Source organism: Nipponia nippon, unplaced genomic scaffold (genome assembly GCF_047370975.1).
Source record: "Nipponia nippon isolate SJK-2023a ecotype South Korea unplaced genomic scaffold, ASM4737097v1 scaffold_24, whole genome shotgun sequence".
Classification (NCBI taxonomy): domain Eukaryota; kingdom Metazoa; phylum Chordata; class Aves; order Pelecaniformes; family Threskiornithidae; genus Nipponia; species Nipponia nippon.
Genome location: NW_028262341.1, coordinates 3,416,925 through 3,443,198, shown reverse-complemented (window position 1 = coordinate 3,443,198; position 26,274 = coordinate 3,416,925). Strand labels below are relative to the sequence as shown.

General features: G+C 39.8%; 1 protein-coding gene across 2 annotated transcripts in view; it reads right to left on the bottom strand.

Annotated features, from left to right (window-relative positions):
• Nucleotides 1-25,164, bottom strand: part of RASA1 (RAS p21 protein activator 1) — a 69,962-nt gene extending 44,798 nt beyond the window's left edge. Inside the window, exons 1-5 of one of the 2 annotated variants that reach the window (XR_015705590.1) lie at nt 24,391-25,164; nt 7,906-8,055; nt 4,195-4,330; nt 3,243-3,313; nt 482-599 (exon numbers count right to left, since the gene is read on the bottom strand). Coding sequence is in view for 1 of the 2 variants with exons in the window: in XM_087761368.1 (XP_087617494.1) it covers nt 482-599; nt 3,243-3,313; nt 4,195-4,330; nt 7,906-8,055; nt 24,391-24,845 (930 nt within the window). In the remaining variant the exon portion in view is untranslated. The remainder of the gene's footprint in view (nt 1-481; nt 600-3,242; nt 3,314-4,194; nt 4,331-7,905; nt 8,056-24,390) is intronic. The other variant, XM_087761368.1, reaches the window with a different exon arrangement.
• Nucleotides 25,165-26,274: the final 1,110 nt, after the last annotated feature.

The following is a 26,274-nucleotide window of genomic DNA, read 5'->3' as shown; positions in this document are numbered from 1 at the left end:
AATTATCTGCAGGTCACCTGGTTAGTTTCCTGAGCCCACACAAGCCCTTCTAGGTATAATTAGCTCATCAATGCATTTTTAACCAACATTGCATCCTTAAAAAGAGAAAGGCCTACCACAATGTAAAATTACATTCTGTACAGTTTATGAACATTTCATGGCAAATATTAAAAAGAAATGCAATAAAATGAGTAGCAGATTCTTTACCAGGACAGTCAAGTTTAGGAAACTGTCTAGTAAATTTACAGTAGCATTCATTTGTACTTCTCTTTGGACAACACAAGTATGCACTTTTTTGATACTGAATTAGGCTTAAAGGTTTGTTATACTATTTTAAAACAAGTACATCCAATTACTAGGTTTAGAAAAGTAGATAACTAGAAAACAGGCAATTAAATGTCACTAGATTTGGTTTATTTTAGTATTATTTCAGCATAAAAATCTCATTCATTTAAGAAATTTGAATATAAAAATTACTTACCACTTCTTCTACCAGGTCTTCTACAATAAGACCTTGCTCATCTGTCCGTAGGTTTGTGACCCACATCCAGCCATCTTCCAATTCATTATGGACAATAAACATGTCTCCTTTAAGGAAACTGAAGAGGGTTACAGCAAGATTTAAATCAGAGATACAATCATAGTATGTAGTTTAATGAACACAATGAATTCTTGAGTATAATTTCCACAAAATATTTGAGAAAACCTGTTTGTGAAAAATGCATTAATTGATACCCTGAGCACATCATGTGTTTTTCCTCACAGTTAAGTGGCTACTATATATGAGTATTTATAATTTTGATTTATGTTTAGTATCTAATACATACTTCAGTTCTGTCAACTTCAAAGTCTGCTAAGGATGTATAAAACAAAAATAACACCACAACAATATTAAAAGATAGAAATATTGTTCCTTTATCAAGAGGGATCAAATACTAAACACAAGTAAAATAACCAGAGATATCCTTAATAGTCTGTAAGAAAATAATACTCCTTTCATCAAAAACTAATCTTGTATAATAAAAGCTCAGGGAAAATCTATTCTTTATGTCCTCACATATGAAGACAAGTACTACAAAGAGAGTACAGAACAGTTACCAGAGAAGCCATGCAATTAGCTACAAGACAAGCATGAATAAGAAGCATTAACATGCCTAAGAGAGTTTCATTTCTGGAAGGTTAGTGTAAGTTACTCCTTCAGTGTTATCTCCAACTCAGATCATATGAAAACCTTTCACTGTAACACAGCAAGACTTCTCAATCAAGTCTGCTGATGCATCAGGGTACAGGAAATAGCAATAAAGTATTGAAGCTCATTAACTACTATTTCAGTCCAAAACTACATAGGAAATTTCTATGGCACTACTCTCATTTGAAGTAAGCTAACAGAAAAGGCATAAACTCGAGCACAAAGCAAACAGCAAGAATTAAAGAACAAAAAACAACAAACTACTATTGAAAACACAGAATAAATTCAGCTGCTAATGAACCTAAATCCTAATAATGGGTGACAGACAGCAAGAGCACCCTCCATCAGCTCTATTACAAAGAACTATACATTAAATTACTGCATGGAACACAGCCTGAAATTAATCCTGTAATATTTAGGAAGTCTGAAGTATTAACTATGATACTAAAATTTTAGGTCAAGATTCTCTGAAATGCATAAAGTCTTGAAGATCCTATTAATTTGACCTAGAACAAACTGAGAACTTTGGTCCCAGCTATGCCATGAACAGAGCTATTTTAGCCATGTGGATCTCAAAACCCAAGCACAGAACTTTGCATTTTCCTGTATCCTAAAAGAGGGAGAAAATGTATAACTTTCCATAATTTTTCTTATGATAGCAAAGTAATAAAATGCTTTTTTCTTCTTAAGTTGGTAGGTGCAATAAGCCACTTAATGGACTCAATTTATCTTTTTATTCTTACACATAGTAGGAAGCCTTACTTGCAATATGCAGTTAGAAGTCCATTCCCTGTCTTCTCATCTGCTTAGAAAAACATAATCTCCAAGACAAATATCCTCACAGCATTCTTTAAAGAGGTCAGATAGGACTGGACTGTGTGCCTCAGGATAAACTTCTATCCCAATGAGAATATAAAGCTCTTATACACCTATCTCTATATCTTGGTCTAATACTCCCAAGAACAAGCTAATTCCCAACTCGGTGTTTTAAATCAACTTATGAAACCAAGACTGCCTCATTAGAGAGATTAGAAATCACTATGAATCTCTTTTAAATCCTTCTAATTTTCCATCTGAAAAAAATAATTCTGACATTTCAGGGAAGCAGTACCAATTCCAAGTAACCAGCATATGCTCTTCTACTGGATGAGACCTTTGGTTTTATTTCCTTTCCACATAGCATCTCATGAAAATGCAAGAAAAGTGGGGACAACAGACAATCCCCAAGAAATTATTGAGATACCAATGTTAGAAAGGAAGTGTGTAACAGTTAATGGAAAAGTATGAGAATATGAGAGGGGGGCCTGCAATTCAGTATTTTTTTTTTTAAGATCTTAAAATTATGGGAGATTACACATTTGAAAGTATTATTTGTTCAATACAGACTCTTTCCAAAATGAGGGAACGATGAGAATGGAAGGGAAGGGAGAATCATTCTTGGATGAATCATTCTATGATTTTATGGATAGAGAAGTAAAGAGAACTTAGAAAAAATAGTCACTAAGTTTCTAAGCACAGGTAAGAAAATGAAGGCAAAGCTTTTTTAACATTGCTCCTTTTTTCTTATTTCAAAGAAGGCATTAAATACTCTCTTCTTCCATATATGAGTAGTCAATGCTCACATTCTCTTTCTAGTGGTCAGAATTGGTTTGGCTTGAACTATTTATCTGCTAATTAGTTAGTTCTGTAGCAGTTCAGGAAAAAAAGCCTAGCTTATTTATTTCACACACTCACATGAGGCATTTCTGCACAGAATTCTTTCATACAGAAATTTAACCTCTTGGAGAAAGATGCAGGGCTTTATAAAACATACTTCAAAACTAACATTACTAATTTTACTGCTCTAAACCTAATGTAACTTCCCTTACAATTAATACCAAGAATACAAAGTCTTATTGCTATTTCAAACAAAAAGCAGAGAGGCATCATCCTTTACCCGGTGTTAATTCTAAGATGCAACTGGACAGTATCTGCATATGAACACATACTTAAATCATTAGTATTTATAAATACTCTTGAGAATTTCACAACTGCTACTATTATTAAAACATACCTTATTTCATCAGTTTCTGGCACTTTGGTGTAAGGTAGAATTGCTCGAACTCTCCTTCTGTCCTCCACAGGCTACAATTTCAGAGAAGAGAACAAAGATAAGACTTTTCCCTCTTTCTAGTGCAGAATCCTTCTCCCCAGCGTTAACACTATTCCAAGGCAAAGGACTGGTAACAGTCACTTACATCCTCCTTGACAGTTTCAAATTTTCAAAGCTCAAAACCACTGAGAGCTAGAAAAGCATAATTCATACAGTTAGCTACGAGAGCTCTCATTTTGTTTCATCTTCTAGCATGACAGATAATGTATGTTTATCATCTTCAAAATAAATTACCAGTAAGATAATTCCCATAAAAGTAAACTTTTAAACTTCCTTCCACTTAGAGTGGAAATTTCCAGAAGTTTAACATTCAGAAACATCTTTATTTAGGTTTTGGGTTTTGTTTCGGGGCAGAAGGGCATTATGCAGTGCTTTGTTTCATTTTAATTACTTATATTGTTTTAAGGATGGGCTTGTGAAAGAAGTCCCATTTTCAGAAACCTTGGTTATTTCCAGGATGCATATTTTGAAACCGTTGTTAGATACACAAAATATCACAAAACAGTAGAGGTTATATTACAATGGTGCTCTTTACTAGCCAAGAACTGCACATTTTCTTGTTTAACTCTGTTTACTTAAAATGCTATTACTATATTTGGAGATAACTGCAATGCCTGACATCTAGCTTTCTCACTACACATTTTCATTAAACAGCAATTTTTTTTTTAATCATTACTTTGTATCAGTAAGAATGCATTTTTATATTCCTTATATTTCAATATATGCTGAGCCTATGTAGAACTACAGGAAACTTCCTACAATGTTTTTTCCAGAGAAAACTATGAAGGGTAATTAGTTACGAGCATTTAAGTAAATGACACTTAGAATTTACTATAAAAATTTTACTACTTGCCTCAGGAGGTGCTACAGGAAACAAGAGCTTTTCCCCTTTCAGCAAACAGGACACATGACTGTAATAACCGATTAGGTCCGAGAGTGAAGCAAATCGACGTCCACCAATGTAATAGTCTCCACACATGGCAATAATCCTGTTAATAAAAAAAAGGAAGCTTGACATAAAAAAAATTCTTTGCTACCGACTCTTTTTTTTAAAGAAAAAGGAAATTAGCATAATGTTTAATTTCTAAAGCAGTGTCCACATTCAGCAAAATGCAGTATTACAAACTCTCTATAAACATGTAAGTAAGTCTTAGCTAATTAATATTTCATCAAAATTTGCAGATACACCAGTATTTTAAGACTCTAAAGGAAGTGCTGATTCACAAAAAAAGCCCGTACATTTGTCAGAACTAAATGAAATAAAACAGAAAAAGGTAATTGTGAGTGTCCTGGAAAACTGAAATAATGCACTAGTAGACACAACAGCATTATTACTTGTATCATGCAGGACATACATCTTTTATGACAGGGTTATATATATTTAACAAAGTATTAAAATATTTTAGCAACAAGTAACTGCACTTGATTATACAATGCAGAAAACAAACACCTTCAAAAATTAGTCACTTGCTTACAGTTAGTTTAGCATCCATATTAAAAGTTAAGAAATTACTTTGGAATAATCAAAGTATCTCCTTATACTCAATTTAAAAATATGCTAACTAATAGGAAAAAAGCTTACAAAACCATTTCAGTAGTTTAACACAACAAAGAAGTCTTTACAAAACTGTTCATATTATCCTTTAAGGATTGTGTTTTTCTGAAAGTACGGAGATTCGTTAATGCACTGTCATATCAAAAATAGGAAGTACTATGTCTGTTCACATCCATACAAATTCTAAAAGCAGTCAGAAATTACTTATTTAGGTAAAAGAGTTGACAATACTTGTAACATATAATATAACCTTCCTGTTACACTCAAGAGTCATTTGCAAAAGTGAAGAAGTACTTAAGCTGAAACAACTTTAACATTTTTGACTAGACAATCCAAAGAAATGATCACATTATGTAAATCGATGGCACCAAGCAGACTTCAATTTTTCCAGCAACACAGAAATCAGACAGGAGTCCTGAGTAGCAGCTCACTTGCATTCTTACAAAAACGTAAAAAATTGAGAAACAAATTATTACCAAGCTGAGCAAATTTTTCTGTTAAAAAAAATTAAAATCTAAAAGCTCATGTTAACTGTCTCTCCAGTTTCCAGAAGAGAGACAAATTATCTTAAGGATATTTCAAAATAAATTACAGTACCAAGAATAAACATATTTGAATCTTCTTGGTGTTGTACTTCATGTTTGACCTTTTCACAAAGCTTGTGAACATCTCAGAAACAAAAGGGGGAAAAAACCCAAACCCCAAACATTCAATTGCCAAGAAACTTATCCTTTATCTCAAATGAGTACACTATTTATTGGTTTCTTCCATTTTTACTCTTTTTCTTTAGCAGGTCAGTATTCTGATACATTCCTGCCCCAAAAAGCTTCCTTCTCAGTCAATTCTTTGAACTAAATTGTTTCTCCGAAAGAGTGATGTAATATGTATACAAAGATGAATCTTCAGAGATGCAATCTGAAGTTTTTAAGTATATAGCACTGCAAGGGGAGTCAGAAAACAATATAACTTTAAGGACATAGGCTAGAACTTTTGGCATATTTTCTGTAAGATTCCTTGGTAAATTATTCAATAGAGATTAGGTTCTAAATGAAATCTAGTGTTTCAGATTATTATTTCATCAAGCTTAAATTAAACTTTTCTTCAGAACACTGAGACAGCAAATACAGAAAGACTTCTGTAATCACAGAAAATTCCAGAGGACAAGACTGGAAGACAAATATTTTCCTTCAAAATATTTTGTATCACTCTGACTCACCAAAAAAAGGTAACACTTCTGTGAGAAAAAAATTTAGTTTTGACAGATTCATATGTTATAAAACAATCATATGGTGCATGAGCATATACGTCTGTATGCAACTTTCAAGAGGCACCAAAAGAATTAAAAGAGTTTAAGAAACTTTCATGGAAAATGTTGAGATTTCAGTTGCACAGAAATCTAAGAGAAGTTTAATGCAAAAAATAACACTTTTAGGAAACAAAATATGAGGGACATTTTTTAGCAATGGAAGTTTCACCCATTCCTGGTAGGCTGCAAATGGCAAAGCTCAAGCTTTGGTGGAAACAGCACTTCTACTCCGTGGGACATAGGAGATCCATCCCTGTATTTGCTTGAAATTACTTTAAGGCTGCCATTCTCGAGGTTGAAAATGTTTCTGAGTGTAACGCTTGCCTCTCTAATAACAATTAAAAGTATACACTTGGCAGTCAAAGAATGAAACTGCACACGTCCAATGTCTGAAGAATAGTATTAACTAACAAACTGATTCCTTTGCTGTGTTTTATGGATCTCAGAATGGAAGATTCTTTAAGGTTTGAAAGTACTGTAAGGACCCTTTCCTTAGGGAATCAGAAATCATTAGACTATTTTCTACCCGAGATGCCAGAAACACTTTTATGGTGGGCATGAACCACTAGTCAATTGCCTGATACCAGCTTCAAAAGAAGTTATTAAAAATTATCCAGGAGTCTTAAAACAGCACTAGAGAGCAAGTATTAGCAGGGTTTACTTTTCTGCTACTGCTACACAGTAAGCAGTTCCCAAACAAGTATCAGTAGAGCTGACAAGCTGAAATTGATAGCTCAGATGGCAAGATGCAAACTTGAGATACTATTTGTGTGCCACATTGTCTGTGCTTAAGAGAGTTACGCCTTCATGTCAATGGTAGATCAGGACCCCTGAACCACATTTCATCACACAGCATATGCAACCAAAAAACTCCCTATATTTGCAAACCATGCACGTAGTGGCTCGCATGTTGGTATTCTGGATAATTCCTATGTTCAGAAGTTGAAGAATTTGCTTTGAATTTGTTTGTTGCTATCAAGACAACTGACAAAGATTTCTTTCACTGCGGAAGAAACATTTGTTTTCCTATTTTGTAAAGATGAACATTACACTGCAGCACTCCACTTGCTGACTAACCTTCAAGCTCTTCTCAGAATACATCCCATTTATACCAAAGAACAAATGAACTTACTAACCTACACAGTTTCGCAAAGGTAAAATAATCCTAGTTACAACTTTGGATAAAGAGCTACTTGTATTTAGAACAACTAACACATACTGAAAGCTGTTTCCAGCAAACCTTTGGATTATTCAATACATAATCTCTTTGTTTCTTCTTTTTTTTTTTTTTTGGTTTCTGGGGGACGTTCCCCTCAAAATTAAGGAAGCAACCGGATGTGCTAGCACTTTAAGTATATCCTGTGAGCCACAACGGCTGCTACCAAACAGACTCAAAACAATCTCCTTGACTCACTAATGAAACCTGTATGCTGCTTTAAGTCTATTCACAACCACTTTAGACAGGCTTCTCTATCCAGATGTTGTTGGTTTCCTCACATTTTTGTTCTTTAGCCTATGAAGTAATTTTTAAGCAGAATATTTTAAAACAATTAAACATGAGTAAGAAGCTGTACCATGCAAAAATAAAGAGTCAAAAATATTCAATAATAATACAATGACTGTTTTCTGCTTGTAGTCTATTGTGTCCTAAAACCAAAAATAAACAGATCACAGTATTTTAAAGTAAAACATTTAATTCTCACCTAAAATGATTGACATTTGTTTTACTAAGGAATGAAAGCACAAATGAACCTGGTCTCCGATCACTCTCTCGAATAAGGTAACTTCCAGGTTTTCCCGCTTGTCGAAGACGTTCTTCTGCAATTGTTCGGTCAAGTTTTCCATGATACCACCTGAGAAAAGAACAACGGGTGTCCTTAGAACTTAAGGTTTTTGTTTGTTCTCACAGAAGAGACCTATGAAACTAACAAAAGCTTTCAGTCAAAACTGATGTAGCCCCAAACCTTTGTTTCAAAGTTATTACATCTTTACCTGTTCAACCTCCCAGTTTACTTATTTCCAATAAACAGTATTTTTAAGACAGCATACTTTTTCAGATAACCTGCTTCTCCCAGCGAATCATCCCAAGGGTCGGACACTCTGTACACATCATCACCTTTTCTCTCCTCCCTAATTTGCTTATTTTAAATAAACAGAACCGGAGGTGACTGATCTGACTTGGAAGACTGTTGTATTTTAAACCTAGACAGGCTTCAGTTCAGGCTGGATTTTCCAAAAGCATAAATTGAGAAGTGAATTTTAACAACGTGTTTCTCAGCTGCCACAGATACTGCTGTGGCAAAGCTTGCACTGAATTGGAGTGACAGCAGTCACTAGACCACCATCTAGCCCCAAAACAGTCTTTCCAAATCACAATGCATACCCTATCAATTAAAAGCAAGTGCAGATGCATGGCAAATCACAGACTGCAAAATATGACAAAGGAACACTTCAGTCTAAAGTAAGAGTTAGTCTGTTACCATTCAAGCATTCATTCCCCTTACCTCCATTTACACAGCTTTTGTCAGAATGCTCGTTCTACTCCAAATGATCAAGTACTAGGTTTTTTTTTTTTAAAAAAAAAGGCAGCAATGCAGAGCGCCATTCAAATATAAAGCCAAGCATTGCTCTCATCACCCTCACAAAGTCACAGTATGTTCCAGAGCTACATACTGTAATAATTTATTAGCTCTGCATCCATCAACTAACTATGCTTAATTCAACTTTTATTTTCTATACTCAAGAAAACATCAGCTTCCATACAGCCACTGTTTCAGACAATTTAAATCACTTTCCACTTCAGACCATTTGCCTTTTAGTTCTAACAGTTTACATATGTCTTGCAAGAGTCATAAAAACGCATTTTGGAAAAGATATGTAAATGACCTTTTGAATTAATACATGCAAGAATACCAAAAACTACACAGATTACAGTTAAAAAAAAAAAAAAAAAAGAAAAGAATAGCTGGGCTGTTGGTAAAATCTAACCAGAAGCATTTTTCTTCTACGAAATGGAAGCAAAAGTTTTGAGAGCTTTTATCAGAATGAAAATCAGATAGACTAACCGATAAACATCGTGTATACCAGCAGAAGTAGCACCAGCATAGATACTGTTTATCCTGGCAAAGCTGTGTGCTTGCTAGTATAGCTCTCCTTTGCCTCTCTTCCTCATCCTGATCAAAACAAGTTAAACCAGAAAAAGCACTGTTGTGTCAGTACAACGTATAGCACTTGAGGCTGCTGCAGGCAGAGTTACCCTAACCTGGCGAGATCCTGTTTCATCCCATTCCAGAGCAACGCAGCCTCATGGACAGAAACCTGTTGCTCAAAGACGGTCTGCAAAAAAGTGGATCATATTACCCCTGCCAGGAGGGTCCTTTAGGAAATCAAACAAAATCAAGACAATCTATTTTGAAATACCTACAACAAAATACTCTGCTTCTCTGTGTGCACAATATGGCTGAAACACGAGTCTGTTCATTCCCAGTACCTGTCACAACAACTGGGCTTTGCTATTCTGGACAGACCAACTTTCACGAAGTAAGAACTGCGCGCCCCCCCCCCCCCCCCGAGACCCAAGAAACCTTTCTGATCAAGAAATTCTTTGAAACCAACATTCTATGAAGCCTATTTTAAATTAACAATAGGTTCACTAGCTTTTATTTGTTCCTATTTATACCCACTTAAGAAAAATAATCTTAACTCTATTGAGAGACACACTGCATTACAAGGCATACCTTCGAAATGGGGAAGGTGGGAGCGTTAATAAGAATGCAAATTACTAATGAAAAATATACTAGGAAAATAAAAAGGCAGGATTACTTGCAAACAAAACATTCAACTTTTCTGTAGGAGACCGGGATGTCTTACAATGACAGCACAAACTTGGGTGCTCAAATTTTAAGACTGGAAGCTTTGAACAAAGAGAACTCACTCCTTACCAGTGACAGCTATATATATATATATATATACACACACACACACACAGGTATATCCCACATATTGGAGATCACTTCCTCTAACGCTGAACAGGCTATATATATTCTCTCCCATTCAACAGTTTTATGTCAAAGATAACAGAAGACATTTATTACCAGGTAAAGTAGAAGCAGGGTTAAAAATTATTTGCTCCCCCATTTCAGAAAAGGTTTGTTTTCTGAAATAAAAATTTCTAGTTAAGTTCTAAGGGCAATTAAACTCAGTGTCACTGAACACATATTTGAAATATTAATAGCTGACACAAAATACACTGTATTTTACAGCTCACTACGCATTAGCGTAATGCACAAATTACTCTATACCACTAGCTACAGAAATAAGCATTAACACTGAATTTAACTACCAACTGATAGGAAGATACAAATGGCAGTAGAGCAGTCAATATTGAGCAATTATAGCAGAAAACAGCTCAAGTAATATCCTCAGGAAGCCTCTGCAGATAGCACACATCTTTAAAAAACAGGATACACACTGAAGTACAAGCTTTTAAGATACCATTAGAGTATGCAAAATGCTTGTTGGGAAATAACTGCATTTTTCCAGAAAGCAGAGTTTCATTACTAGACAGAACCATTTTATTCAAGCAATATACAGTATAATGGTGTTGAAAGACTTCATTTTTAGAAGTGCACATCTTCTATTTCATCCTGCTATCACCTGTTTTCAATATTATATGAAGATGCACTCTGCAACTTTGTATCATTATCTTCAAGTAGTTTGATAGTAAATAGTAAAGACTATTTTACAAAATTGCAGTACTTGATCCAATTTAAGGATATCAAGTGCTCAATTAAGGAGCGGCATTATCTTGTTTTTAATAATTCCATTAAAAGATTGTGGGATTTTTTTGCATTGAAATACATCCATAGATCAATTTTTCTGTGAATATTGGCTAATGCACTGCACATAAATTCATACTAGTGAGAAATGTTAAGATCACTTATACTGTATTATCAGTTATAAAGGAATATCCATTCCATACTCAATGTTATCAAAAGAAGGTACAACAGAAATGACTAAACTACAGAACCTGCCCTACTCATTTTAATTTCATTAGAGAATAAAGAGCGCAGAACACTCTGAAGGTACAGGACCTTCTGAAATAAAATAAATCCCAGATGCTCTAGCTTTAACCCTCCATCAGGTATCTCAACGAAGCTTTGAGTTCAGTGTTTCTGCAAAAATACATCACAAGAAACTACCTTGCCCTCTTTGGAGGCTCTGCACCATTTTGAGTTTTATAGGTCAAGATCAACAGCTTCAGTTTTTTTAACAGCTTCAAGTTTAACATGCTCACAGTCAGAAGCAACGCTTAACCAGATCTCTTGATTTACCTCCAACACAGCTCCTGAACAGACGTAAAAGGGAGTGCTACCTATAGTGCACTACAAGTCTCATGAAAGGAATTAAGGTTTGGATAGGAGGGTATCAAATAAAAAACCTGGCTAGCTGTAAATAGAAAGTTGCCCCTGTGGCTGTGACTTACCAAATGCGTGCACTCAAAACCGTAACTCACTACCACTTAGATGTATATCCTTCATCATTGCCAAAGACAAGATCCCTATCATTTCTAGTCAGTCACCTCTGCTTGCTTGCCTAGTCCTACCTAGGAACACTTTTGTATTTCTAACATTAACTTTGCCAATTTTTAAATGCTGACAATCCACTATTTTCACAGTGTTATGAGCAAACGTAATTAAATGACATTCTGAATCACAACTAGTGCCCTGACAATACAATAGCTATTATGAGATTCATTAAAAGAGAAAACACAAGTAGCCTTGCGACAGAATGTTGTGGAGTGATTCAGCTATAAAATGTCTTACCAAATATGGATCTCAATGTAGGTGGTTGTTTCCATGACCACCCATTTAACTGCTGTAAAAAGCTTGTTAACTTGTTACCTAAATTGCGACCTTTATTTTGCTTCTAACAGAATACCAGTAATAGACTTCCATGTTTCACAAAGCAGTCAGAAGCTGTGCAAGAAAATACTCCCATCTGCCAGTTTAAATCAAAAGTAGCACATTCAAAACTCCAACCCTATGTATCACAAACTCAGTTACAGCAAACAGACAGAACACAGACACAACAACATCAGAAACAGCTTATATATACACACAAGGAACATACAGCTGCACAGGAGAATGGTCCCAACACTACAGCCACATCATGTGGCTGACAGCCATGAGCCAGGTGAGGAACCTCATGAAATGAGGTGCACTGCAGTTAGAGCTGATACCTCTGACCTGCGAACAAGAACTCCTTAATTTTCCTGCACTCCACGGAAGATGCCGGGTACCAGACACCCAGTTACACCAGCCTCATTAGGCCCAGCCAGCACTTTCTACTGTGAGCAGGAATGCAACTACACAGCATTCCTTGAGCAAGCTCATGGTATAGTAGCAGGACTTTTGGCCCCCAACATGGACACACCACAAGGTCCATTCAAGGCACAGGCTGTTCACAAAGAGGTAGCAGATGGTGAATTCACCATCTGGAAGGAGGCAGCTGCTATTGTGTGTGGAAGCATGCCACATTGTTCAACCAAATCCTTTCATTTACATATTTCCTTTTTACATGTGGGAAAAGCAAATATTATGAAACTCTGTTGTTCCACTAAAGGATTCTGCTGTTACAGTACACGGCAATTTTTATTTAGGAACCCAGTAGGTTAGGGAGGAGGGAATGCAAGGGAAAGTGCTGAAGGGGAGTAAACTTAGTACAAATGTAGATGCTGATAATAGCTGCAGACCTCTCTATTTCTGTCTAGAATAAAGTTATGGTGCACAGGAAAAACAGTCATCAAATGCCATATCCACTTAACTCAAAGCTCTTCTTAGCCATACCTTGCTGCTTCAACAAAACCCATATGAAGAATGGAGAACTTCTAGGAGTCATGGCCAGAGTTCCCCTCCTATCAATTCGGTCATTGCCTTAGTACCTTTCACACATTACAGATTCTTGTTATCACCTCCTGAGACTCCATAAGCTCTGTTCCCATTAGAAGCAAAAGATGATTACCTTGAACTGGGAAAATCTTCAATTTCAAAAGGCACACAGAAATCTCAAGTATAGTTTCATGAAGACAGAGGAGAAAAAAAACACATCAAAATACCCTGTATTCTGATTTGTTTCTTCTTATCCTGTTAACACCAGCCATCCCCTTTGAAGCCTTCCATCTGAAGACTTGATGCTCCTATTCACTGTTGAAGTTCCATTTCAGTCTTACAGTTTCTCTCAGCCTAAAATGCATTCTTAGTTTTATGATTTTTATCCAGACTCTGCCTTTTAACACTGTATCCCTCATCTCTGTCAGATATGCAAGGCTGCATTACTTACTTCATGCACGTTATTTGTAGAGATTAAATAAAGTTTCACTCAGACTTTACTTAACTCACACCCTTCTTCTGTCTCATTAGTTACTATTCAGTAGTTACCAATTTTTGACCGAGTCTTTGCACTTCTCCACGTCACAAAGAACTTCCTGCCATAAAAAGCTCCGAAAATATGTATCAACTACTACACTGCATGCACCTTTTAAGATAATGAAACAAGAGCTGAAAACCAACTTGAAGCCAAGTAACTATTCTTTGTCCAGTATACATGAAACTGAGTGTTACACACTCTTCTAGGCAAGGGAGGGAGGGGTCTTTATCCCTTTTGCATCCCTATGCACTTTTCTAAGAGGTGGTACAATGCATGTAAGCATACCCATGTAAGCCTAATGAAGAATAATTCTGCTTTTCTCATTTGACTCTTCCAAAACCCCTTAGAAACAGCATGTGGAAAACTGAACCATGCTGCACTTCAACACTAGCAACCAGCCAACTAAGGTAGAAAGTCACTACCGTAGGCACTTCTCAGTATATCAGCTGTGCCAACATGTTAACCGTGGGACTTGCACACACCTCCGAAAGAAGCCATTAAAGCACTTTCAGCAGAGTTTAGATCAACTCTGGGCTAGAACAAAACCGAACTACCAAAAACCTCAGTACATCTTAATAAAAAGACTATGCAGAGATGAAAGAGCAAGATAAGCATACAGTCAAAGAGGAATACATTTAAATAACTTCACTAAGGAAAGAAAAGTTCTAAAAGTTTTGATTGCTGTAACGAACAATGCTATCAGCTTTAAAAGAGACAGAGACATGACAACAGCATAATATCCAACATAGCCAAAAGATTCCTTCCAATCCTACCTGATATATATTTACTGACGACTGATTGCCTATCTCATTTTCACAAGAGCCACTGATAACCAGGTGAAATATAGCTAAACTGGCTGAAAAATAGCTCTTGAAACAGCTTGCATTTTCTTACTGAAAGGTCAGCTTAGGAAGTGAATTCTGGAACTCATTAATATTTTTAGCAAGAAGCTTCCCATTTTACATGCTTCTTACTTGTGCCCTCAGGTCAAAAATACACCTTTTTCTGTTTGAACTAAGAGTAGCTACTACAGAAACCATGTTAATACTGCTACACATATCAGCAGATACTCTTTGGCAATAATTAAGGAATTTCTAAGATCTTCATCTTGTCTGCCATTAACTTCATTAAATGTACCAGAGGCTCCTTCACCTCCCTCCTCCTTACACCTCACCCTCTTCAACCAAGCACAGGTTTTTGTTTTGTGCTCCACTCTCACCTCCTCCTGCAAGCTGGAATGCCTCCCTAGGGAGGTGCATCGCGCCCACGGATAGATAACTGCTTCTATAATGAGAAAACCCTGGCAGTTATACACTAGAAATCAAAGATAGGTACAATCCCCGAATTAAAAGACGTCCAATATCCACATGCACTAGGAACGGTGGGGAATATAACCCAGAGAGTACAATCCATCTACAACAACTCCAACAGCGTGACATAAAAGAATCGTGTGTACAACTAAGAAATGGACAAAAAAACTGTTTCTAGACTTGAATATAGAATGAGATGATTGTACTACAGAGGCTTGGTAACATTTTGCTTTTGGAGGAATAAAGACATTTCTCTAGCATCCCTTTTATTGCCAAGGAGTGGAAACAACAAAAAAAAAATCTCCACAGATGCTTAGAAAGCACAAAGATCTATGCAAGAAAAAATCTGGGGAAAAGGTGTGGTATGAACAAGATAATGCAAGCAATTCCTTAATCTTTTGGATTAAGCAAGTATCCAAGCTTGAATCTTGTAACATGTCCAGTGTTACTCTACTAACAGATGGTAATACAAAAAAGGCATTGATTGATTTATGGTTACTCTTAAATTTTATATATAGAAAAAGATGATGCAATTTATCTATAAAATAACCATACAAAACCCAGTAAGTAAGCCACACACATAATATCCTTTTGTGTGTGTCCTACACATAGGTGAACATTTACATACATATGCATAATTTTACAGAAAGCAAGAGGTGGACTTAAAATAACAACAACAAAAAAAGGAGACCAAAATTTTAGAAAAACTTCTTACACAGATTTACACAGAATTACTATACCATTCCTGAGCTGATTATCAAAGGTTGGCTAAACCTAGACGTTTTCTGGGAACTACTCTGGAAAAGAAAGCAGTGTACTCGGCAAGGGGAAGTTCATCGAAGAAACCCTTGTCCAAATATCTGTAAGTAGCTATTAATAAGAAAATCACATACCTACCACTGCTGAGCCAATGACAGTAATCCTTAACTGTAACATTTTAAATATTCCCATGTGGTTACATACTCAACTTCTTCAAATATAATTACATACAGCTAACATTTCAACACTAACATTAACTGCACAAACTGGCAAGATACAGACTGGATGTGTGGTCTGCAAGATGGGTAGGAAATTGGCTCGCGGGCCATATTGACAGCATGGTGATCAGAGGTTTGTACTTGGGCTGGCAGCCTGTCACAAATGCGTTCCCCCAGGGATCAATACTGGGCCCTACGCTGTTCAATATCTTCATAAATGAGCTGGATGATGGGATTGAAAGCACCTTCACTAAGTTTGTTGATGATACCAGATTAGGTGGTGAGGCAGACGTGTCAGAAGGGAGAGCTGGGCAGGCTGGAAGTGTAGGCTAGCAAGAACAGTATGACATTTAACAAAGACAAGTGCAAGGTCCTGTACCTGGGATGACATACCCAAAGACCCCAGTCCAGGCTGGGGTCTGTGTGGCTGAGCAGCAGTCTGACTGAGAGGGACAACAAGATGAACCCGAGTCAGCAGTGTGTCACTGCAGCAAGGAAGGCAGATCAGATTCTGGGCTGCATCCACAGGGGCATTGCTAGCAGATAGAAAGACGTGATCATCGCACTCTACCCAGCACTTGTCAGGCTGCACTTGGAGTACAATCCAGTTCTGGTCCCCACACTTCAAGAAAGATGCAGACAGACTGGAGAGGATCCAAAGGAGGGCCATGAGATGATCAAAGGGATGGAGAACCTGCCCCATGAGGAAATACTGAAGGAGTTAGGTCTCTTCTCCCTGGAGAAGAAAAGGCTCAGGGGGACCTCACCATCCACTGCATTCCAGTACTTTTTTTTTTTTTTTTTTTTTTTTTACAGTGAGAACAATCATTTCCTGGAACAAACTACCCAAGGATGTGGTAGAGCCCCTATCACGGGAGGTTTTCAAGATGCAATTGCACAGGGTGCTAGATAATCTCAACTACGCTCCCTTTCCCATAGGGCCAGATGATCTTTCAGGTCCCTCCCAACCTGGGCTGTTTTATGGTTCTCTGATTCTATATGTTCCAACCTTGATGAAACTGTATACTTACAAATCCCAATTAGCACTTGAGGATGAATAACTACTACTATTTCAGTTTAACAAAAAAAAAAAAAAAAAAGAATTGGTATGAAGTTGGCCTGAGAGGCAGCTGAAAATAGCAAAATCTGAAGATTAAAATTACTTTTTTAGGGCCTGATCATCACAAGAATTAGACTGCTAACTTCCTAGAACACTGACTGGATACACTGGGTGTCCTGGCAACCTCGATACTCCTTTCCTGAAATATGACTGGAGCTTTCAAGTTAATTTAGCAACACTGGTTTGTATACATTAACTTGTACACACTAATAATTGTAATAAAAAAGTAACTTAGAAGGAAAAGGTAGGCATTCCAAGCAAATTTATTAAATATTTAAGCAGCACTGTTAGCTACCTTAGAAAGATCTTTTTAAAAAGCAAATTCTTGAGCTTTTACAGCAGAAATTAGGAGATCTGCCTACATAGAAAATAATGACATATTCTATTTACCCACCTAGCATATTACTTGTACTTTCCTTTAAAGTCTTCCCTACTAGCTATGGCCACTGACATGATTCTTGTCTACTTCAAGTAACAATTTTCAGGAAATAGGTCCTGCAACACTGATCCTCAACTATGAACAGTATATTTATACATATACTTAACTTGGAAGTGACCACTGGGGATCCAGTCCAAACCCCCATCCCCCCCCCATCCCCACCGCCTTCAAAGCAGGGTCAGCAACAGCAGGTTGCTCAGGGCCACGTTCAGGCAGGTAATTAATATCTCCAATGACAGAGACTCCACAACCTCTCTGGGCAACATCTGCCACTGTTTGACCACCCACCCAATAAAAAAAGGCACTTTTTTGTATTCAGATGGAATTTCAAGTTTTTTTGATTTGTTTCCATTGCCTCTTGCCCTGTCACTGGGCACCACTGAGGACAGTCTGGCTCCCTCATCTTCATTCCCTCCCATCAGGTACTTATATGCATGGATAAGACCCACCCGAGCCTCCTCTTCTCCAGGCTGAACCGTCCCCGCTCCCTCAGCCTCTCCTTGCCTGACAGATGATCCAATCCCTTCATCACCTTGGTGGCCCTGCACTGGGCCTGCTTCAGTAAGGCCATGTCTCCCTTCTTCTGGAGGGCCCAGCACTGGACACAGCACCCCAGATGTGTCTCACCAGTGCTGAGCAAAGGGGAAGGATCACCTCCCTCAAGCTGCTGGCAATGCTCCTCCCAATGCAGCCCAGGATACTCAGCCTTCTTCGCTGTGAGGGTACATTGCTGGCTCTGTCCACCAGGATGCCAATGTCCTTCTCTGTAAAGCTGCTTTCCAGCTGGTAAGCCCCCAGCATGTGCTTAGAGTTTTTCCTCCCCAATGCCAGAACTTTGCATTTCCTTTGTTGAACTTCACGAAATCCCTCAGAGCCCAATTCTCCAGCCTGCCCAGATCACTCTGGATGGCAGCACACCCACCTGGTGTTTAAGCCACGCCTCTCGGTTTCGCATTGTCTGTGAACTTGCTAAGGGTGCACTCTGTCCCAGCATCCAGGTCATTAATCAAAATGTTAAACAGCATTGGCCCCTGGGTACACCCTGGGGAACACCACCAGTGACTTTCCTTCACCTGGACTTTGTGCTGCTGATCACCACCCTCTGATCCTGGCCATTCAGCTGGTTTTCAATCCACCTCGTGGTCCATTTATCTAACCTGTACGCTGTCAGCTTGTCTATGAGGAAGCTATGGGAGATGGTGTCAAAAGCGTTACTGAAGTCGCAGTAAACTCTCCCCACTTCCCCCTGAGCCAATGACCTCATCGTAGAAGGCTGTTAGGTTGGTTAAGCACGATTTCCCCCTCATAAATCCAGGCTAACTACTCCCCATCACCTTCAACGCAAAACGTAATTTGTACACAGACTCATGTAAGAACAGTAACTTTTTTCTGCTCCAGTGTGATAAAGTAGATACTATAAAAATAAAAAATACTAAAGACTGCCTGCAGGCTTTATATAGTATATGAAAGTATATAAAACAGAAAAAGTATATAAAACTTGTGAAGCACTGGTAAGATTTTATTGGTGCTGACCATACTCCGGAGGGACACACGATCATTTCACTGCAATACTTCTGTGCAGCACACAGACAATGTTAAAACAAGATGCCTCCTCCTCCCTCCTAGTGTGCCTACCAGTGAGACAAATACCAAATTTTTTTGTTTTTGTTCAAGGAGAAAGGAAGATATGGGAGCAACTGGAAAACTACTATAACAGTCCTAAGAATTTATGGCTGAAACCACAGATGGGGTCCTACACTGAAGAGATGGATGCCCCCACTGGTAACGTTTGTGCTCCTCCCCACTCCCCAGCCACAAAACATTAAGACAAGAAAAGGTGAAGAAATAGGACACAATATTAAGCTTCTCAATAGGGTAAAACAGTAGATGAAGTGCCTAAGTCCCACATTGAAGTTCTGGGAGTCAATATATGACACAAAATAAAAACTAGCTGAAGTGCAGGTCAAGAGACTCTATTCACTGTTTAAACAAAATGACATCATCTGATGTTAGCTAGAAATATTAACTAAACTACTGAAAAATCCTCCTCAGACTTTTCCTGGCATCAAATACTGTTCTACTTCTGGTTTTCTTCACCTGAAGCTTCCATTTATATACGTACCTAACATACTCAGTTTACTTACAGCTTCACTTCCTATATATGGTTAGGTATGATTTTGCTCTGCTGCTTTTAATCATTCTTTTAAGACATCACTTCTTACACCACACATTTCTCCAGAACTAAAACCAGATTTATATTCAGGTCTATTTTTTAAGTTGCCAAATTAGCACACTACCCATCAACTTTAAAAAAGTAAGGTGTTTCCCTTCAGTAGAGCACAGAAATTAATAAAGAAATTCATTATTTAAAAAAGAAAAGTTTACCTGCTAACCACATTAACTGCTGAACAGGAAAGAAACCTCATACACTAAAATCAAGTTACATCACATTTCATTTTTTATTGTTTATACTCAACTTACTGAACATGCCAATATTATTTCCCCTCAGTTTTCAGATTCATTCATCAACATGGAAAAGGGCCTTTAACCATTATTCAGAAAAAAATGCCTTTTCATAGGTTACTGAAACAAACAAACACTGCAGGACTCTGGACTTGCCACCTTCCACACTCACCTGAAGAAACTAGAACTTCACACTATGCTGAGGCAGAAAAATGTTCTACTTTCATGCAACCCATGCTTATTTAATATCACTCTATCCGTGGTTGGTCAACAGGCACCAACAATGACTGCAAGAACACATCTGCTTTGGGTAAGATTTGTTTTAACCAGACAGTATTTTGACAGCCTATTTCATTTTGTATGGTTGATAGCTTTCAATTTCAACTGATTTTCATTTCAAACTGATAACCACTGCTCAAAAAACACTGTATAAAAATGTCAGTCTGGCTGGAATATACTGGAACTGCTTCTGCCACCTCAGTGGAACACTAGGATCTAAAATAATTTTGTCAACTAAGATTTTTAATCAAATACACAAATAACTAAACTATTCCACACACCACTGGTTTACAACGAATAAAATAGCATTCATTCATTAAATCTGAAAGCGTTTTCTTACACTATTTCAGCCTCTGTCAGAGAGCTTTTCAAAGGGGGTAGAAAGTGCAGAAAAAAAATGACCAAAACAAGAGTTGCCCATTTTATTCCCTAGCATCCTGTGCCGCCCCCTAGTATTAAGCTACAATATAAACATACTACTACTGTGCTCCAGAAAAATGAAAAACCACACACACAGTGAACACACAATCCTCAAGTCAGCTTCACTTAGGATCAAAGAAGATAAAAAAAATCAGCCTACTTAGGGATTTTGAGTTTGTGAATAAAGAGAACCTGTTACATGCTGACAATCTCCACCCACTGCTAGAAAATTAAAGAAAACACACTAAGGGAAGACATATTCCCCTTTTCCTTAGGTATGTGGAAAAGAGAAGAGGAAATTAAGTGTATTAGGTGCTTGCTAGTGAAGACGAACACATCCTGACTACTCTGAACAAACTATATTTACAGCATCCTGATGGGAAGTGCAGAACTTGCATCTGCTTCACTTCCCATCCCTTCAGGTTAGTTACTGTGAAAGCCAGACTGTCAGCTCTACAGTATTTAAAAACTTACTCATATTTATAAAAACATTTGGTCTGTAACACCTTTATGGCCTAACACTTGCAAACTGGGAACCCACTCAAGATTTTGGTTGTTGCAAGTGTTTTGTTTTGTCTTGTTTTTTTTAATTTGCATAACAAGTTAGGAGATGAAAAAGTGATGAAGTTGCATCTAAGTTTATACAGAAAGCTTCATTTCATTTTATACTTAAAAGTCTAATCTAAGATTGATGTATGAACTTGGAAACACCAGCAGCAACTTTTACCAGTATTTTTGTTTGGAATCAGTAACCAACCATGCAGCAAGTCCCAAAATGTGATGCACGCCCATGGGAAGGCAAAGAAGCCTAGTGAGTTGTTACGGTTATGAAAGAAATTAATGCCTTTTCATTCTCATATAGGAGAATAGTAATTTTATATCACATAAAGTGAGGCCAGGAGTGAAGAGCACTCAATTTCCTGATGTACACATAATATATTGTAAGCAATTAAGACAAAGAAACAAAACCATTTGACAGAATCGTGGAATTATCCATCAAGCCAACCCTGCATGCCTCCTATAAAAACTGAATGAATTAGGAGGAAGCGGGAAAGGGTGGAGCTGGCAGTCATATTTAAACAAATGGAACAGCAGTTTTGTAATCACATTCAACTGGAGAAATTTAATCCAAATTTAAATTACAAGATCAATTACTGCTCTTAAAGACGTGTATTGGACCTTTCCTTATATAAGATGATAGATAATATTGATCTTTGTTTTTGATAATAAATCAAAGAGTTCAGCTCTGTAGAAGCAGATGGTATGACCACAAAGAAAGGGCACTTCCAAAATAAAACAGCAGGACTGGAAGGATACAATTTACTATCGACATATGGCATATTTAAATGTCTTAACTGAGAGTGGTAAAAACTGATGCTGTACAAAACAAGCAAGAGATGAATGAAAGGGAAAAAGGCTTCTAATTATTTTAATTAGCCAACTTAAGTCTTTTTAATGGAAAAGTCACACACCAAGGAGAAAATTACAAAGTAAAAAGGTTAAGTATATGGAGGTATGAACTTCTGAATCATTTTTTTAAATGTATTTTATTTCTTGGATGTTTCTGTATTAAAGAATCTTCAAGAGAAGAGGATGTAACTACAGAGCTATGCCCTGGTCCTGCAAAAACTTCAATGTCCCCCTTGTCTGAATAAGGTAAGTAGCCTTGTCAACCAAAACAAAATCAGGGCCTTTGCAGCCTTCCTCTAGCATCTACTCCTTGTCAGAAATCTAACACCCTCTTACATGGAAATTAACCATCATGCTTGCATGTGACTCACAAGACAATATTCTGATTGCAAATTCCACTCAGAATTGTAGATGTGGTAACAATTATTTAGTATCAAACAGGCAATTATTCATAAACAACTACCCCACTTTCTAAAAATATTTCAAAAAAGCTTGCTTTTTGGCTTTTTCCTCAGTTCTCTGAGGAACTTAGCCAGGTCTAAGAGAAGAAGCAGTCTGATCTTTCAGAAAGAAAACCAGAACAGAATTCTGTATCTCACCAGCTTGGCACACAATACTGAAGAAGTAGCTTTGCTTTTATGTGCTATTTCTCTCCTTACCCTTTGTCAAATCTGCCTAATCCTATTTCGAGCTCGTTAGGGAAGTTTAGAAGTTTAAGATTATTCAAACACTGTCTTCATAAAACAAGGCCTTAATGTTTACAAAATTCCACAAAAAGTCCAGAATCTAAAAGAATAAAGGATTACTAAGAAGCCTGTCAAGGTTAGAGAGATTAATTTAAAAGAAATCCTATAATGTTACATTTTATGTCCTCCTGGTAACTACAATGGCTCCTGAAATCTTCAAAGTACCTGAAATAGTGTAGCAGTTAACTCTCTGACAGTGGAGTTATGAGAGAACGTAAAAAAAGAACCCAAATTCAGATGGGTTTTCAGATTAACTTTCTGACCTATATCTTGAATACATCTGCCACCCTGTACCTCAAAACCCTAGACTGTTGACTATACTCACTGTAAATTCAGGAGCAATGTATTTCTAGACACTGACGAAAGCAATTTAAACCTTTGAAGCAACTTCATTTTAGGGAGAATATGGTACCTGCTCAAGGGCTATTTTCCGTTCTAATACAACCTTTGCCAGTGCTGTATGTAAACCTGCACACTTTCTATAGTTAAACCCAAAGGTTGTGTTTAGAGTACTTACTAATTACATGAACTCTATATAACATTATCTGATCTTATATTTCACACAATATAAACACAGAACTGGTCTGCCTCTAGTGCAAGATTCTTCCTACTACCAGCACTGCAGGAATCCCGATTAACCAAATGGATGGATAAGTATAATAAAACCTAACTACAGGTTTACAGTTTCTTTTTTTCAACTGCCTCCTCCCTTCTCCAAACATAATCTAATTAAAAACAACTTAATTTTAAATTGGTTGAGCAGCAAAGCAGTTAGACATTATTTATAAAAATAGCCTCTCTGCTCACACTTTAAAATACAGAATTAATGATAATTCATTTTAAATCCACGTTTCAAGACTGCCTGAATTTAAAAAAAGACCAAACACGTGCGCATTACTTTAGCTATGTTCGTACATTAAAAAGGAAAAGCTAAATACTTTTTTTTTTTTAGTAGAAAACAATGCAATACAAAATGATGACATGGTACATGAATTATTTTACACCCTGGATAGCATTTTTGTTAGCTTTTATTAAGAAAAATAAAGCTTATGGCTCTTCTGAGAAAGACTACGGCGCTACCGGAGATTGGAAAAGTCTCCCCAACAGGTAGTTAAACCACAACCGGAATAGCTCACTCTTCCTGGCAGCCTGCAGTATCGCTATGAAAACTTGCAAAAAAACCTAACTCGGCTCGAGCAGAGCGCCTTTTTTTCCAGCAGCTGACCCCAGTTATTATCGGAGCACCCCCTTCAAGCGAGGGGGAGCTTCACGTCCCTGCTGCCGCCGCTCACGCGGGCTGCGAAGCGGCGGGCGGAGGCGGGCTGCCCGCTCCGCCGGGCCGGGCGGCGGGTCTGCCCGCAGCGGGGCTCCCGTCCCCGGGCACCCTCCCGGCGGAGCAGCTTTCCTGCCGGAGCGGAACCGGGGCGGGGGGGCACAAAACTTCTGCGGGACTTGCACGGGAGTTTGACACACACTTTCCACCGGGCAAAGGTGGGGGCCCGGCGCCGCGGCCCCCGCTGCTCGGCGGCAGGCCGGGCCGGGCAAGGGGGGGAGCTGCCGGGCGTGGCGGGCCCCGGCGGGGCGGCGGCTACTCACTGGTTGGTGGGGGGCGCGTTGAGCGGGATGGCCACCTCCTCCTCTTCGTACTCCGGCCCGTCCAGCGAGTCGCCTTCGTCCACAGTCCCCAGACCCCCGGCTAAGGGGACCGGCGGCGGCGGCGGCGGCAGCGGCGGAAAGGAGGCGACGGCGGTGCCGGGATCGGTCGCCCGGGCCGCCTCCGGTCCCTGCCCCGAGCCGGCCGCCGGAGGGGCAGGCCCCGCGCCCAGCTCCAGGAGCCCCAGTACCGAGCACAAAGCCGGGCCACCCGAGGGGCCGGCGCCCGGGCTGCCGCCGCCTCCGGAGCCGGCCGGGAAGGGGCCCTGCGGCCCCGGCCCCTTGCCCCGGCAGACGGCGGGGTAGTGCCCCGGCTCCGCGCCGGCGGCGGCGGCTCCCACCGTCCCAGCTGAGGTAACCGAGCCGCCCTCCTCACCCCCGGCCTCGGCCGCCATCATGTTGAGCCTCGCCACCCCCTCCGGCCCCCCTCCGCCGGCCGCCGCACGCCGGGGAGGTGGCGACAAAGGGGCCCCGGCCCCCCCGCCCCGCCCCGGCGGGGAGCGGAGCCGGGACGAGGGGAAAACTTCCCCGGCGGAGACGGGCTGGGAACAATACCCGGCTGGGCGGGGGCTGGACGCGCAAGGGAGCTCCGCAGGGCCCCGGCGCGGCTGCCTCGGCCCCGGCGGCCGCCAGGGGAGCGGCTCCCGCCGCCGAGCACCCTCAGCCCGCCTCCCTCCCGCCGGCCGACCCGAGAAGGCGCGGAGTGAAACGGGCCGTGCCGCACCGCGCCTGCGCGCCGCGCCCCCTCCGCTCACACAGAGACACAGACACGCCTGCGCGGGTGGGCGGCCGGGGGGCGTGAGGGACCCCGGGGCGGGGGGAGCGGAGTGGGGCGTCCCCCCTCACCCTCCCCTGGGGGGAAAAAAAGGAATAAAAAGGGCAAAACGGCGCAGGCGGGCGGCAGGTGGTGTGCGGGCGGGGGGCTGGCCGTGAGGAGCAGTTGCGAGGGGGTGGTGTGGCTGGTCCCGGCCCTTGGAGGCGGGGGCTGAGGGGAGATGGTGGCGGTCGAGTGGCCGGGCTGTGCCCTGGGCCGCAGGTGGGGCCTTCCCGGAGGGCGGTGTTCAGGGCCCACGCTCGGCGGGGCTTGGTCAGGGTGAGCTGCGGGCCCCGCTCGTCCCGCGGCCCGGCCGCCCCGGCTCAGGGGCAGGAGCCCGCAGGGAGTGGAGGGAGCCACCGTTGGTTCACCGCCTTCGGGCCTGGCTGCCGTCACAGGGGGTGGCCAAGCTGCTCACGGGGGTTGGTTTCCTAAGAGAAATCGACTTAAAAAGGACCCTTACCCTTTTAGTGCAAAGACCTGGTCTTCTAGCAATAAGGGTAAAAAAAATGCATCCTGTAGTCTACAAGATACTGTTTATCTTGTAAGAGTTGTGACTCCATTGCTACTGAAAAGGTAGTTACTCTGCACTTTCCAGAGATTGTATTTTTTTTTCTTTCTAGTTGCTCAAGCCTGCAGACTCTTGCACCCCCGAGCCTCACTTTGTCATTAATAATTCTGCTAACCTAAGTGGGTTTTCTTGGCACATCAGGTTCACCTCACGTGTAAGTAGCTTGGTGATGAAGAAGTCATCGTGTGACAAATATTACCGGGCAATATAGCATGTAGATACCTTTTGATTTTTATTTTTCCTCTCCCCTCCCCGGTGTTAAAAGAGCTGACAAATAGCAGCACGTTGACACTTGTACTTCTCTCAAGAGTTCTCAGAAGGCATCTAAACATTCAGGTTTTCAAAGCTTTGCATTACCCAAAAGTATTAAGTGAATTTTTCCTGAGGCCACTAAAACAAACTACTGCTCCCACTTTCACAGCTTTCCAGCTAAAGTCTTTTT